The 14037-nt window shown below is 32.4% G+C and overlaps 1 protein-coding gene across 1 annotated transcript in view; it reads left to right on the forward strand.

Annotated features, from left to right (window-relative positions):
- Positions 1-366: 366 nt before the first annotated feature.
- Positions 367-14037, forward strand: part of LOC129218504 (uncharacterized) — a 153561-nt gene continuing 139890 nt past the window's right edge. The window contains exon 1 of the mRNA XM_054852791.1: positions 367-1492. Within this exon, the coding sequence (XP_054708766.1) occupies positions 491-1492 (1002 nt within the window). The 5' untranslated portion in view covers positions 367-490. The remainder of the gene's footprint in view (positions 1493-14037) is intronic.

Consider the following 14037-nt stretch of genomic DNA (forward strand, 5'->3'; position numbering starts at 1 on the left):
GTAAATCGGATAATGAATTATTTCTGTGAATATCTCCAAAAAAAAAAAAAGCTGAAGAGTTTTTTTTGATTCAAAGAATAAAGTACAAAATTAATTCTGACGTTTTTTTTTCTTCTTTTTTAAAATCAAATTGACCATTTTAACTCACATATCAGAGCCGCGTTCCCACCTTACTAAATCAAACACCTACGCCACGCGTAGTTCTGGAAAGGAACAAGCAAGCACCCGCTATTTTCTCGTCTTGTTCAGCAGCGCCCTCATTACTTCTCGTTAGATAACACGCATGCGTCTCAACTACCGCGCGCTCTGCAATATCAGGTTAGTAGAATCCAGTTCATTACGCTGCATTCTACCACCGGTAAAGGACGCGTGTAGTTGCCGCGCTCTTTCGAAAAGTTCCGACTTTCAAAATTGACATTCCGTCATAAAATTGATTTTTTTTTCTCGAGTTGACACTGTCTTAAAAGTTCTGAAGACTCTTGATAGTTAAATGATGCTGGCTAGCGAGCCACCTTCCAACCGGATTCATACCGGTGGAGGGATATCTGTTCGAGTCAATGGAGCCACTATTGAGCCGAAAGATCCGTCAATTGACAGCTCAGCCAAGCGACTTAGTGGTAACGTTGGCAACGATGATAAAACGGAGAATCCTTCCGAATGGGCTAAGGCTACTATTACTTGGCGCAGTGGAGCGCAGCACGATGCAGACTCCAATTCAGAGCATCGAAGCAGCAACGCTTCCTCATCAGTAGATATCAGTGGACCTACGCCGCAACTGGTGCACGTGATTTGTGTGAAGACACCTGAAGATCCCTTACTCCCAGAGGGAGGGATGGACAAGAGCATCAATGGAGCTCCTTCAACAGTCAACAAGGCCAAAATTCACGTGTCTGCCAGCCCGAATGGGACTTTCATGAACAAGAAAGTAAACTATTGCAAAGACAAAATTTCTGTGATGGTTGGATCCCCCATCAACCATATAATTAAAGCAGAAGATGAAAGGAGTAGCAGTGGGGCTTCCAGTGCCCCTGGAAGTGATTGTGAACGATCGGATTCGGATAGGGAAGCGGATGATGGTACCGACTCCGGATTTTCTCCTTCCAGAAGTCGTTATACAAGACTTAGTGTGAATACCAACAACTCAGGTGCTTCCGCGTTGTCACCTAATGGTGAACTGCACAACCAAGGTGCTGTGAAAAATAACGTTGTTTGCAATGGCAAAGGAAACAACGTGAGACTTACAATTGCTTCATATACAGAAAAAGAAACGGAAAATCAAAATACTGTAAACAATGGTGATCCATGGGATATGCAATTCCATTTACGTGAATTTGACTCGATTCCGACGGATAAAAAAACTGATTCTGAAGATGTCCAGAGCAAAATTTCGGCAGCACATGCTTTACTATCAGGACAAGGTAGTGGGACATTTTGCCTGAAGAATCGAGTTCGTTCCAGCATCGTTTCTCTCTTGGTACAGTCAGCTTCAAATGTAAGTTATCTTCTTTACATTTTTGACAGTTCTCAAACCTGCTTTTAAAGTCTTTTATTATGAAATCAAAATTAAAATTATTCAACGAAATTTCGTCAAACACTAATTGTATAATAAAAATACAATTTTATGTGAAGTAACGTGCTTTGAATAAGTCGTTTTGAGAATTGTCACAAGTTTTGGAACTGTTATTTGCTTAGACGACATGTGTTTTTGAAATAGGTAGCTCGTAATATACACAGCTGATTGGTTGTACGTTTCATTCGTTCAGTGGGTAGGTAACTGCCACGAGATGAAGTTCCAAACACAGAGCACTTTATTTAAAAATCATGAATGAAAATTCATTTTATTGGTAATGTCGTAAAATATACTTTTGATTTTAATTCGTTCACTCTACTCTCCCGAATATTAAATGGATTAACATTGCTCCAATCTTTCAGAATGGTAAGTCTTTTGTTTTTTTAGTTTTAAGCTATCAGGTGCATTTTTAGTACATTGATAGTGCGTAGTATAATATGTAAAACGCCAAAGATTTAAACATAAAGTATGTCTTACTTAATGTACTAAATATTTGTTTCTAGTAATTTTTACTTGGCTGTAAAAGTAATGATTAAATATTAACAATTTAAAAGATAATTTTAAATTACAGTATATACAAAAAAGTTTAAGTATTAGCGTTTGTTTTAGAAATGTACAATTTAGATATGTATTTCTTCATAGGATGTGTATTTTTAATACTTTTTCACACATATACGCCATATTTGTACATGCGTAAAATTCTTATTTAGTTCTGATGATTTAGCTCTAGGAAGTAGATTATTTATTTAGTTAGATAGCACTTGAAAAAAAAAATCATGCTCAGACTTAGCAAATCATTTTTCATCAAACACTTTCATGTAAATTCTGCATTTTATATTATAATCATTTTAGATCTATTATTATAAAAACAAAAACCTTTTAGCACTTAGGATGCACATTTAAGATAAATAATGTTATGTTTGTACTCTTATCTGTTTTAAGCATACAGCACTGTCAAATAAGGAGTGCCTATTCCCCCAAGAGCGATGTCCCACCCTTTCAAATACTACAGAGCATCCCCCTAAAGAAACAAAATATTACTCCTAAAAACACACATTAAAATTTCAATCGCGCAATCTGCGTCATGACCCCTTACTTTCTCTATGGGCAATCTGGTTATAATTTCCGGCAAGGAATGTTAAAAATTTATGGATGAATATCGTTGAAAAATTAAAAAAAAAAAAAAAAAAAAAAAAAAATCTGATTTTACTTTTTTTGCGATTTTATGTTGCGTTAATTTAAGTTATCGGGTATAAATATATCTCTTTGCGTATGCACCATTACGCCAATATGTTTGGATTATTCATGAAAAAGATAAATTTAAATAACGGATGGAAAAACATATTTGTATTAGAAAGGAGGAAAAGCAATTGTAACGATACTGATATTATTATTTTTGCAAAAGATAACGGCATAATACCTCTTAAAAATCGTCAATACTTATACATTTTAATTCATCTTTTTTAAACAAAGTAAGAAATAATTTAAAGCATGAGTACAAAAAAAGAAAAGGTTTTTCGTTTCTAAAGTGTATATTGAAATTTTTGATTCTTTTTTGCATAAATAATTTTACTCGAAAAAATATGAAATGTTACTCTCCGAATTTTTTTAATACAATTTTACTAACAGTAATTTTTTAGCAAAACATTCTTACAGTTTAAAAACCTGTGCACTATTCTGTTAATTAAGCTAAGAAAATAAGCTCCGTACCTTCAAGCGTTTCAGAAGAGTGCACTGTGCGTATGCTACTCTGAAAGTAAATTTAACCTTGAATGATTATGTCTAATGTACCCATGTACCCAATCGAAGATTTAATTTAGTATGGTTAAATGGTCTAACGTACCCAATTGAATATTAAATTAATTTGTTGATCAGTAAGACAATTTTTTACATTTTTGACTGCAGTAAATCAGTTAGGAATACCATGATCGTAAAAGTAGTTATAATAAAATATTGACGTGAAACTTTATAATAATAAATTAAGCTGCTGCTAGGTTGCATTGAGGGGTGAAGTCTGTGTCTCAGGGTCAACCTAACAAAACCCTTGGTTTTAACAAGGCCCGTCATTTCGAATTTTTTCAAGTGTTAACTCAACGCAAGCTTTGTTGGAACACTATAGACACTACGTCTACTCAATTAAAAACATTTATTTTCAAAGCCGGGGAGGCAGTTGACTCCTGCATGACCCCCCCCCCCCCTAAAGCACAAGCCTGGCTGTTAACACATATTGCCAATCTCTCAGAATGTAAAATCTGGAAAAAGATGAAAAACGAGACACCGTATTTCATCTTTTATGACAAAGTTAAGAATTTTTTTAAGCGGAAAATTAAGCTGCTGCTATTTATGAGAAACATGACACTGCATTTCAGATTTAAGGTAAAAAATATTTATTGATAAATTTTTGATACTTGAAACATAAGCGTGCATATCAGAATTTTACGGGTCAAGCCAACATAACTGGTCTCAAGGCATGAAAAATAAAAACTATAATTGTGTAATACTTCATGCATTTAAAATTTATACATTCAGAAGTTGCTAAAACGAGTGATGAAAATCTAACTATGTTATTTTTTAGAAACTGTGAAACAAAAAATTATATTTAAAGTAGAAATGTGAACTGCATGAAACGTTTTTTTTTTTTTTTTGAAAAAGAGAGGAAAAGTAAAATTAATGTGTTGGGAAAAGAAAGAACATTTTAGTTGTCCCTTCCAGAATGTTTAAGATATTTTTTGAATATTTTTTCCATATGAGTGTATTTATAAAATGTTTCGCTTTACCATATTCATTAAATATTATGGTAGTGAAAAAATACATTCCAATTTGATATATGATATTCAAAAATTTAAGGATATATTTCCGAGAGGAGACTTTTGGATAGCTATTTTTGTTTTTATTGCATTTAAGGTTATTCTACTTGTATTAGATGGTATTGTTTTAAGGCAACTCCACTGATTGTAGGTTTTCCATTTTTTAAAACATTTTTGTACCTCAGTCCATCTATATGACAATATTTTGACCATATGATCTGACTATATAGATAGTAGTTACTCTCATTCTAGTGAATTTTTGAATTGATTGTATAGTAAAACGTTAAGTATTGAAATCATCGTCCCAATTGCGCAACGAGACTGAAAATTCACTTTTTTTTTGGTTTCTTAAGACTTCTCCAATCGCAACTTTTCCGCGCTATAGCAACTAGAAAATTGAAAATTTGTTTTTTGATACCACTCCGTATTGTAGTACTTAATTTTCCTGTACTAAAACTTTAAATATTTTTTGCTCGAGCTTATATGTAAATAAACATCTAGATAGATTTAATAGGTGAAAATAAAGAAATAGGTTTCTATTATTTGGTTTTTAGCGTTTTGTACAGCTTACTTTTTAGTTGTTTTAATTTGTAATACCGTTACTTTAATTCATGTTTAAAGTACTAAACTGACAGCGCTGTTGTAATATTCGAAAGAAAAATCAATTAAAAACCCTTTTTCCCCGCAAATGAAACAAATACGAAATCCGATGGAATAGAACAGCAGTCTTGTAACTTGAAATTTACACTACATAGCAAACACACACACACAGTCTGTTATTCATATCTACTCCACTTACAAAAAGTGATATTTTCTCCAAGGTTCGTTTGCATTTTAAATTAAGATGCGGAAACATCTTAGAAGAAAGAGTCCTATTCGCTAGATTTTTCTGTTTTTCGTCTCGTTTTGGGAAAATTCAGTAAATATGCTGCTGACGTGCACATAACTCTAAGGAATGTGGGAGAAATGAATATGGCCTTCTAGATGCTGCTTTTAATGAAAATTAACGTATTCTTGGCAGTATTTTATCGTAAATATACATATCTTAGAAAGAACTAAAGATAATTAATGCACTACTCTTTTTATGCAAGTTTAGTCTTTTAGCAGCGTAGATGAAGGACTCGCTGTTCACGCTTTATTTTCTGAATATAAGTTAACATTTGAAAAAGAAAAACGTATCATGTATTTCAAATAAATTCTTTGAGTTTTGAAGCACATATAAACTCTTTCACATTTATTTTATTCACTAAAGGTAGGTTAAAACATTTTTAAAAAATGCTTTAACTTATGAAAAGTTACGAAGTTTTATTTATTTATTGTTTTTTTTTTTACCATTTACAATTAAATATTTAATACTAATTCTTTGTCGTGCCAGAACATACACAAAAGAAACTTACATTTACAAAAAAACTCTTTAAATTAATAAATGCGAAAAAATGGGAAAATAAATTCATAATCTGTCTTTCAGTTCCTAGTTAATCTAATATCCTGCAGTTTCCTATCGCACAATAATTTAGAAAATGCAATTAACGCTAGTTAATGCATATTTTAAGGTATGGTTTTCGTTCGGGATAAAATTTCTTACAATTTAAAATTTCACTGCTTCTGTGAGAGAAGAGTATATTATGTAAATCATTTCAGGTTACTGAATTATGGATATTTTACTGATTTATGCTCGTAATGAATAAATATACTTACTCAAGTCACAGATAATGCGTGTAATAAAGACACGGGAATAGCATATTAGATTTCCAAGAAAATTTTCAGAATGCATAGTACGTATTTTACTATCATTGTCTTTAAAAATATGCTCAATATATGCGCGCTGGTAAAAATACGCGCTCTTATTAAAAACATGCGCAATTGTAAAATATGATTACGCAGCGTATGAAATGCAAACTTTTGCATTTCATACGTTATTTGATTAACTTTTGCATACCCGTATGAAGATAAAAATTCAACGGCTGTTTTTCTGATTAGTGAGTTTGTTAATCCTTAACTGGCAAAGTGATCTTTTTGTAACGTAAAGGGGGGGATGGAGGGGTGTACGTAACCTCATCATTACATTTCTTGTGCCCTCCCCGAAATTTATAAAATTAAAGAAGGAATATTTCAAATGGTTTTTGAATTATTAATTTATGTAAACACAAATGAAACATTACTGTAAGCCGCATATACGTGTAAACTGCCGTGGGCAGGTAAATGGCAGCAACTGCAAAACTTTTTCATGTTTTTGGCATTTTTGTCATTGATTGTATGTTAGCTTTATTGTTCAAGCTTACTTATTTGGTTTCCGCTGAAAGAAAGCGCGAAACGTCTAATTCTAACGTTTCCCTATTGTAAGTATTGAATCCAAAACGCGTTTTTTCAAATATCTCGGAAACTTATTTCTGCAGATACTGCCGTTTACCTGCCCATTGCAGTAAACATCACAAAACGTTTGAATGCAAAAAGTCCAATTCTTCTAGGGTGTAAGGACACACCATCTCACAAGTTATGGGACAAAGATTTTCTCCAATTAGTGAGTTTGTTAAACAACAGCACCAACAATCGACCATAGATCTAATTGAAAAACTGTGCAAACAGTATCGAAATTGCTTATTTTCAGGAAATAAACTTCGCGACCTCAAAACAACCGTGCCGGTTCTTTAGTAGTAGACATAGCTCTTCCACCCAAGAAACGGAAATTCATTCATGTGTAACGTGGTGTCGCAGAAGAGACTCAGCTATTTTTACGAGTAGGTTGAAAGTATTTAAAGGTGGACAATACGTCTAGATATTGTGACACGGTCATTCGGGTACCGTACACAAACAAAAGGTTAGCTTTGCTCAACTGTAGCAATTAAAATAAGTCTCGATCGTCCGTTTAGTACTGTGACGTAACAGGCTTTTGTAAAAAAAGAATGATGCAATGTTACGTTTTGGGGTTTCTCCCTTCATTTGGCCTGCAGTTTCAAAGGCCGGAAATTTAGGGCCTTCCCAGGAAATGTTAATTATCTTCAGAAATCTTATACTAACCGAAGGGAATCTCAATAGTCGATGTGATTGTTAAGGCTTTCTCGCTTAACTGTAATTACATGCTATCTATTTATGAAAGGAATTTCGTCGGTCAACTGTGTTCCACTTGGATTGCGAGATGTTTCTGAAGTATGAGAGTTTCAGTGTCGTTCTAAATCTGGTTTGGTATATTTATTGATCTTAGGTTTGTTTGTACGCATTTTTGAAAGATTCTTCTTTTGTGATGTGGGATAGAACGACCAGTGAACGAACACTTAAGACCAATTTCATTTTCAAAAATTCATCGTTAAAAACAAGCATTTGGCACTTTATAATAAAACATTTTAATAGATATACGGAGTTAATCAAAGGAAAAGTTAGAACTTTACGGTTGTACGTCATTTGTTTGGAAAGGGTGATAAAATGAAAAAATGAGCAAAAACCTAGTGAAACGAACCATTGGCGAACCTAGCATGGATGACACCCGGGACGTAATTTGTGGTGCCGACTCCCCCCCCCCCCCCGCAGGAAAATTTTCATATTTGTTGGCTTAAAAATGCATTTTAGCTTTATATTTTTCAAAAACTTGCAATTCCACTTTAGGTGTCACCCCCAGACGGGTGACACCCAGAGCGGACCGCTCCCCTCCCCCGTAGCGACGCCACCTACCAGTGAACAAACACAGCATTTAATTTTCGTTTCCTTTTAAGAAAGGCTATTTGTGTGTTGCTTTTGAAAAAAAAAAGATTCTAATTTGTGCAAGTAAAAAACAGAAAATGTTGTGCATAAAATATTGCTTCAAATAGAAGTGTTTCTATTGCTCTAAGAAGTGAAAAAGGTTCCACCACTTCGTGTGCAGACCCAGAAAAAAAAAAGAAAGACTACCTCTGTTATTATCGTGTAAATAGAGACAAGGTTTCAAATTCCCCTCAAAAGCAATAGTTGCAGCTATGAAATCGTAACAGAAATTAATTCTAAAACTGTACATGGTAGTGAAAATATCCATAGTTCTAATTCAATTTTTAACCAAAAATATCAAAACGGCGTTTGATAAATAACCTTTGCTTTCCCTGTTTCTCCCCCTTCCCCCCATGCGTTCTTTACTCGGATTCTTCTCAAATTGATGGTTACCAGCACCTTTCACTGCTTCAAAGCTTTTTTGCACCGAATAAGCTAACTTCACCCGATGGTGTTATTATTTCCTACGGAAATGTGAAGTTCGTCTAGAGCCTGAATTTGAAAAGCCTTTCAAACTGGTTCTAAAATTTGACATCTTAATGATATACCACTGCGTGCATACCCGTGAGGTTTATGTTCCTTTTTCTTTTTCTTTTTTGAGATTTCCAATATATATGCCCTTAAAGAACAACTGCTTCTGACTGACTTCTTAAATGATTGGCGTTTTTACTTATCTTCCTTAGAAGATGTTTTTATATATTCAAGGTCAGAAAGAGCTAGGGTAGAGCTAGGGTCATCGAGTGTCGGAGAGCAAAATTAGGTTTTAACCGGTTTTGGTTCTCGATGTCATTCTTCGAACTACCCACCTGGGAAGTAGCTGAATGCTAATTAGTAAGCTATGTAATGGTAATCTTTTCCTTCTATAATAACATGATCAAGCGATGTCTGAAATTTTGCGACGATGCGGTCATACATTACTGGATATCGTACCTCGCCCAATGATAAAATAAAAAAAATATACGGAATCTAATATAGAAAGTAATGAGGGTAGAATCTTTAAAGTCTGAATTAACTTGAAGGGATACTTATATTCAGTACTTATTACTTTCCTTTGTAAACAGTCTTTAGGCATCATTTGAAATAATGATATATGAATTGCAATTATTTTTGGTTGTCTAAATGTATTTAACTTACTGATTGCATTATTTTTCCCATTTCTGAGTTCGTTTATTTGTATTTTCATGATTATTCGCATAGGCATTTTGTTATATTTTGAAGTGCAGTCCTTCATTATGTCACAAAACTCCGATTAGTTTAAGGTAATTATAAAATCTCCATTTTCACCTAAACCAATGCCAAACCGTTAAACGCTCAATTCAGTTCATATCAGTCGTTTAATGCAGTAATAATAACAAAAACTGAGTGTGGCTGAAAAAATAATCTAACTACATAATTATAGGCTTTTAGCGTTTGGAAGGCATAAAAATATTTTCTTGTTCTATTTCGTGAACTTTTTGGTTTTACACATGGATGCATGTTTGTTTGCCTGTCCTAGTCGTGTTTGTTCATTTATGTGTTGAATCTGTCGGATTTGAAGGCTCCATGAGATTTTTTATGGTTTTGTTTCTTCCTGAAGATGTGAATTTTTAACACTAGGCTTGTGGAAATAGTTTTCATTGCTTCATTATACAGTAAAACACCTCCTAACGGACACCCCTCAAAGGCTTACACCCCTCTATACGGACAATTTTTAATTCCCCAGTTCCAGTGCAAATAATATTATTAAACCCTTGTCCTGCGGACACCTCTCTATTGCGGACAAAAAAATTTGTCCCGTTAGTGTCCGCATTAGAGGGATTTTACTGTATTTCTTTTTTTTTTTACTTTATTATAATTTTCATTTGTTTCGCGTGGAATTTTCGAAGCTCTTTTCAATGGCTCTAATATTTGACAATGACAGAATTGAAATTACATTTCAGAAGTAGAAACCGAATGTAAATTAAAAAGCTTAAATGTTTTCATTATAAATCATATTAAATGATCGAATTTAAGTTCCCCACCAAAAAATTACAGTAGCATTATAGTAAATTGTAAAAATAAAAACATCAAACGGATTGACCTCTCTTCAGTTGAATCTTTACACACTTGAAAAAGATAAACTGTTACACAAACATTTTATTTTTGAGCTACTTCACTTTTTTTTTACTGAAAAATGTGATAAATAAACACGTAGACATTAGTAACTATTGTCAAACTTAAATCTATATTTTAATTTATCCATTAAATATAACTTTCTAAAACTGCTACAATGCGCAAGCTAATACTAAACAGTCTTTCCAATGTAAGAATGCTTGACTTGATCTCAAGAATGGTGTAGCAGAATATGTTCAGAATTTTCATACTCATCTCCACAAACTGCACCTTATGCAGGGTGCTATACATTAAACCAATCCTTATTAAAAAACATTATGAATATATTGTTTCAAAAAGCTGCCACAATAAGTTGTATGCTTATTTTTTTGGCAGAGAGTGGTGAAAAAGATCTTAATAATATGCCTTACAAGTGAAATTTGAAGATTTATTGAGGAAGTTATATCGTTTCAACAAAACACTTGTTTGAAAAATAATATATATTATTATTATTATCAATATTATTGTTGTTATTATTAATTTTATTATTCATTAACGGTTTTTAGTTCAAAAAATTCGGACTTTCAAACGTATACTGAATTTTCTTTCTTACTTGTTAGACTGTTTGAAAATATTTTCAATTTTAGAAACACGTCAGAAACATTTATTGATACCAGGCTTGGAGTCAATTACGAGGGAATGTAATCGATTACGATTACGGGCATAAAAAAAGAGGGATTACAATTATGATTACGATTATAATCCTCTGGCAAAACGTAATTACGATAACAGCAACTATCCGATTATGTTGGAAATGCCGATTATGATTTTGATTACGATTACAGACATACTATAATGTATATATATATCACTCATTTGCATCAACAACGTGATAGTTGAAAATTATGATTTTTGATTTAATATTAAAGGGATAATTAAATTGCAACTACCGTGTAGTATAACCTTAAAGATTATTTATTTTGTATTATTGCGCTGTTGCAGGAAAAGAGCAATATATGAAAGATAAAAAAACATCTAAGAAATTCAAATTGCCTACATTGCACAATGCTACAATGACTGTACAGGTATAGGCACACTCTTATTCAAATGTATACACAGTGCATCTTGTTTTTGACTCAGCTGTTTATTGTTATTTTGCCATTGCAGTAGTTCTGCCTTAGCCCTGGCTCAAGGGCAATAACTTACTGCTAAACTGCTCAACATTTTAGTTTATAATTTCTGAAAATTGTGTAGTATATTTCAGCAATGATATTCTCAATTATTTAGTATATTATCAGTTAATTTATTGCGCAGTAATTTTTTTAAAAAAAGAACCTCGTATGGTTCTTTATGCGGAAAAACTGCAATGTAATAAAATACGCAGAAAGTGTAAATAAAAGATATGGTAGTAAACAATTGAAAATTTGAAAAAAAGGGATTAAATGCATTTAAGTGTAATTAATACTTCAAAGATATCTGTTTTTTTTCTTTCTTTTTTTTTTCTCATTCTTTGAGAAGAGAAAAAAATTCCAGCAATGCTAAACAATTGTTGAACTTTAGCAGATGACGCAGAAAAAAAAAAAAAATACTTGGGTAATATTATTTTTAGCAAAGATACATATGAGTGTTGGGTCCGTACAACTCTACAGGATCAATTTTATGATCATTTGATAAGCTATTTGCATATGCTTTGATTTCATTCTTGAATCAATCACTTACTGAAGAAATTGCACTTTTAAAAGTGCTAAAAGGTTTCAACTTAACACTCATTAAAAAGAAGATTGGGTATAACATGTTTTGCTATGATTTCTACTTTTTAGTCATACAGTTTTTTTTTTTTTTTGCATAAATGAGTATTTTATAATAATGTTTATACATCACAGTTTTAATGCAGCAATGAAGTGCAATTTTTCTCACTTTAAAAATGAGGCATGAAAAGATGATTAAATTTCAAAATTTGTGTTAATTCCTTGATACAATAAAACGTAAACACATTTTATAAAATTTATCAATGCAAACTTTTTACTTTCATACATACTCATTAATTAGAGATAATATCAGTTGTAAACATATAAACATGCATTTAAGATGAAACTATGCGAGAAATTGTTTTGAAAACATAAAAAAAAAAAATCTTATTCACCAGGGTTTAGATTAGATGTCATATAGCAAAAAATAAATGCAATATGTGTAAAGGCAAGAGTGTTTAAAGAACCACTGAAACACAAATGGTTTTCTTTTGACAGAATCTTTTTTCAGTCATTCACTACTTTCTCATAAAAGTATTTAAAAAAAAAAAAAAGCTTTTTGTTGCGTGAAACTTAGTTGTACTTTTGATATTGTACTTTTCTGCTAAAATACGATTTTGAGGCGGCAATGTGCTTCGCTTGATTGCCTAACATTGACAGATGAAAGGGAAACTGATTAATGAATGACCAATTGTAAGGATTTGGGAAGAAGTTCCCAAGAAGCCCCGAAACCTTCCTGTCAAGCCACAGGGTACTAATTGTACTAAACACTTAAGATAGGGCTCGATTTATGACTCTCGTTTGCAAACAAGGACGAGTGGGGACGAGCACTGAATAGTCGTTTAAAGAAAGAAGTCGTTTTCTATGTTACTATTGAACTATGTTATCTTTTCATACATTAGTAAAAGGGCGGCTTAAATTTTTTCACTTTTAGAATGTCAAGATTACGCACTTACAAGGGGCAAATTACGGATTATTTAACTTAGATTACAGTTATGATTACGCATGAAAATCTTGATTATGAATTCAATTACGATTACGGGAGTATCCCAACGACAGATTACAATTATGATTATGATTACACAAAAACGTAATCGATTACTCAGATTACGATTACGTAATCGGCAATTACTCCAAGCCTGATTGATACATTTACTTTGAGACTAATTCAATATTCTGAAAAATTAAATTTGAATATTGCTGTCTAAGGGTACCGTCAGTGCTTTGTTTTCCTCGTTCACCTCTTTTTTAAATAAAATTCCAAACAGATAGCTCATTTCCAGAAGCGAACTTTGAACTTTCGTATAAGGTATGTATGATTTTGCTCTATTTTTGACCTCTAAAACCTCAAATATTTCAATGTTCGAAAGTAAAATCTCTATCAGAACCAGTGTTTATTACTTAATGTTAATCATTAATAAACGAATGTGTTGGTCATGATGTGACAACTGGCTTGTTTACAGAGATAATCCAACTAACTGGTTAGAAATTTCCAATAACATCCATTTACATTACCTGCATTACCTCTGAACTACCCCACTTTGCACTTTGTAATACACGTGCCCATCCATGGTTGCTCCAAAAATCTGAAGTTGTAACTAAAAGCTCTCATAAACGCTTTTAGTGCTTGTGGCTTGTTACCACTTTTTGGAAGGTAAATTAAATTTATTTATTCTTAAGACGTGGATAACATTTTATAAGTTTGTATGATTTAAAAATTATTATAATTATATTTTATTTTTATTCACTCATGTCGTCTAAGTATTTATGTTTTACTGAAACGTATTTAAAATGTTACATATAGTAACTTTAATTTTCATGTGCTTTACTGTTTATGATGACTGTTAGATTGTTTTAAAACTTTCGAATGATTTTAGCTTAGAAATGTTTATTCATTTCACCACGCTTATTCCGAAGATTATCAAGTATTGCTACATATCCATTTTTTTAACAAAGTACAGTAATTTTAATGTTATCCGTTGGTTGATGTCAAAGAAGATTTATAAATGTTTATGTTGTTTCAAAAGTGCAGAAACGAATTCAAAACAACAGTTGTGATGTCTGCTTCGGGGATAAAATGTACAAACATACTTTTTTTGACATGTTA

Source organism: Uloborus diversus, chromosome 3, assembly GCF_026930045.1.
Source record: "Uloborus diversus isolate 005 chromosome 3, Udiv.v.3.1, whole genome shotgun sequence".
NCBI classification, from domain to species: Eukaryota; Metazoa; Arthropoda; class Arachnida; order Araneae; family Uloboridae; genus Uloborus; species Uloborus diversus.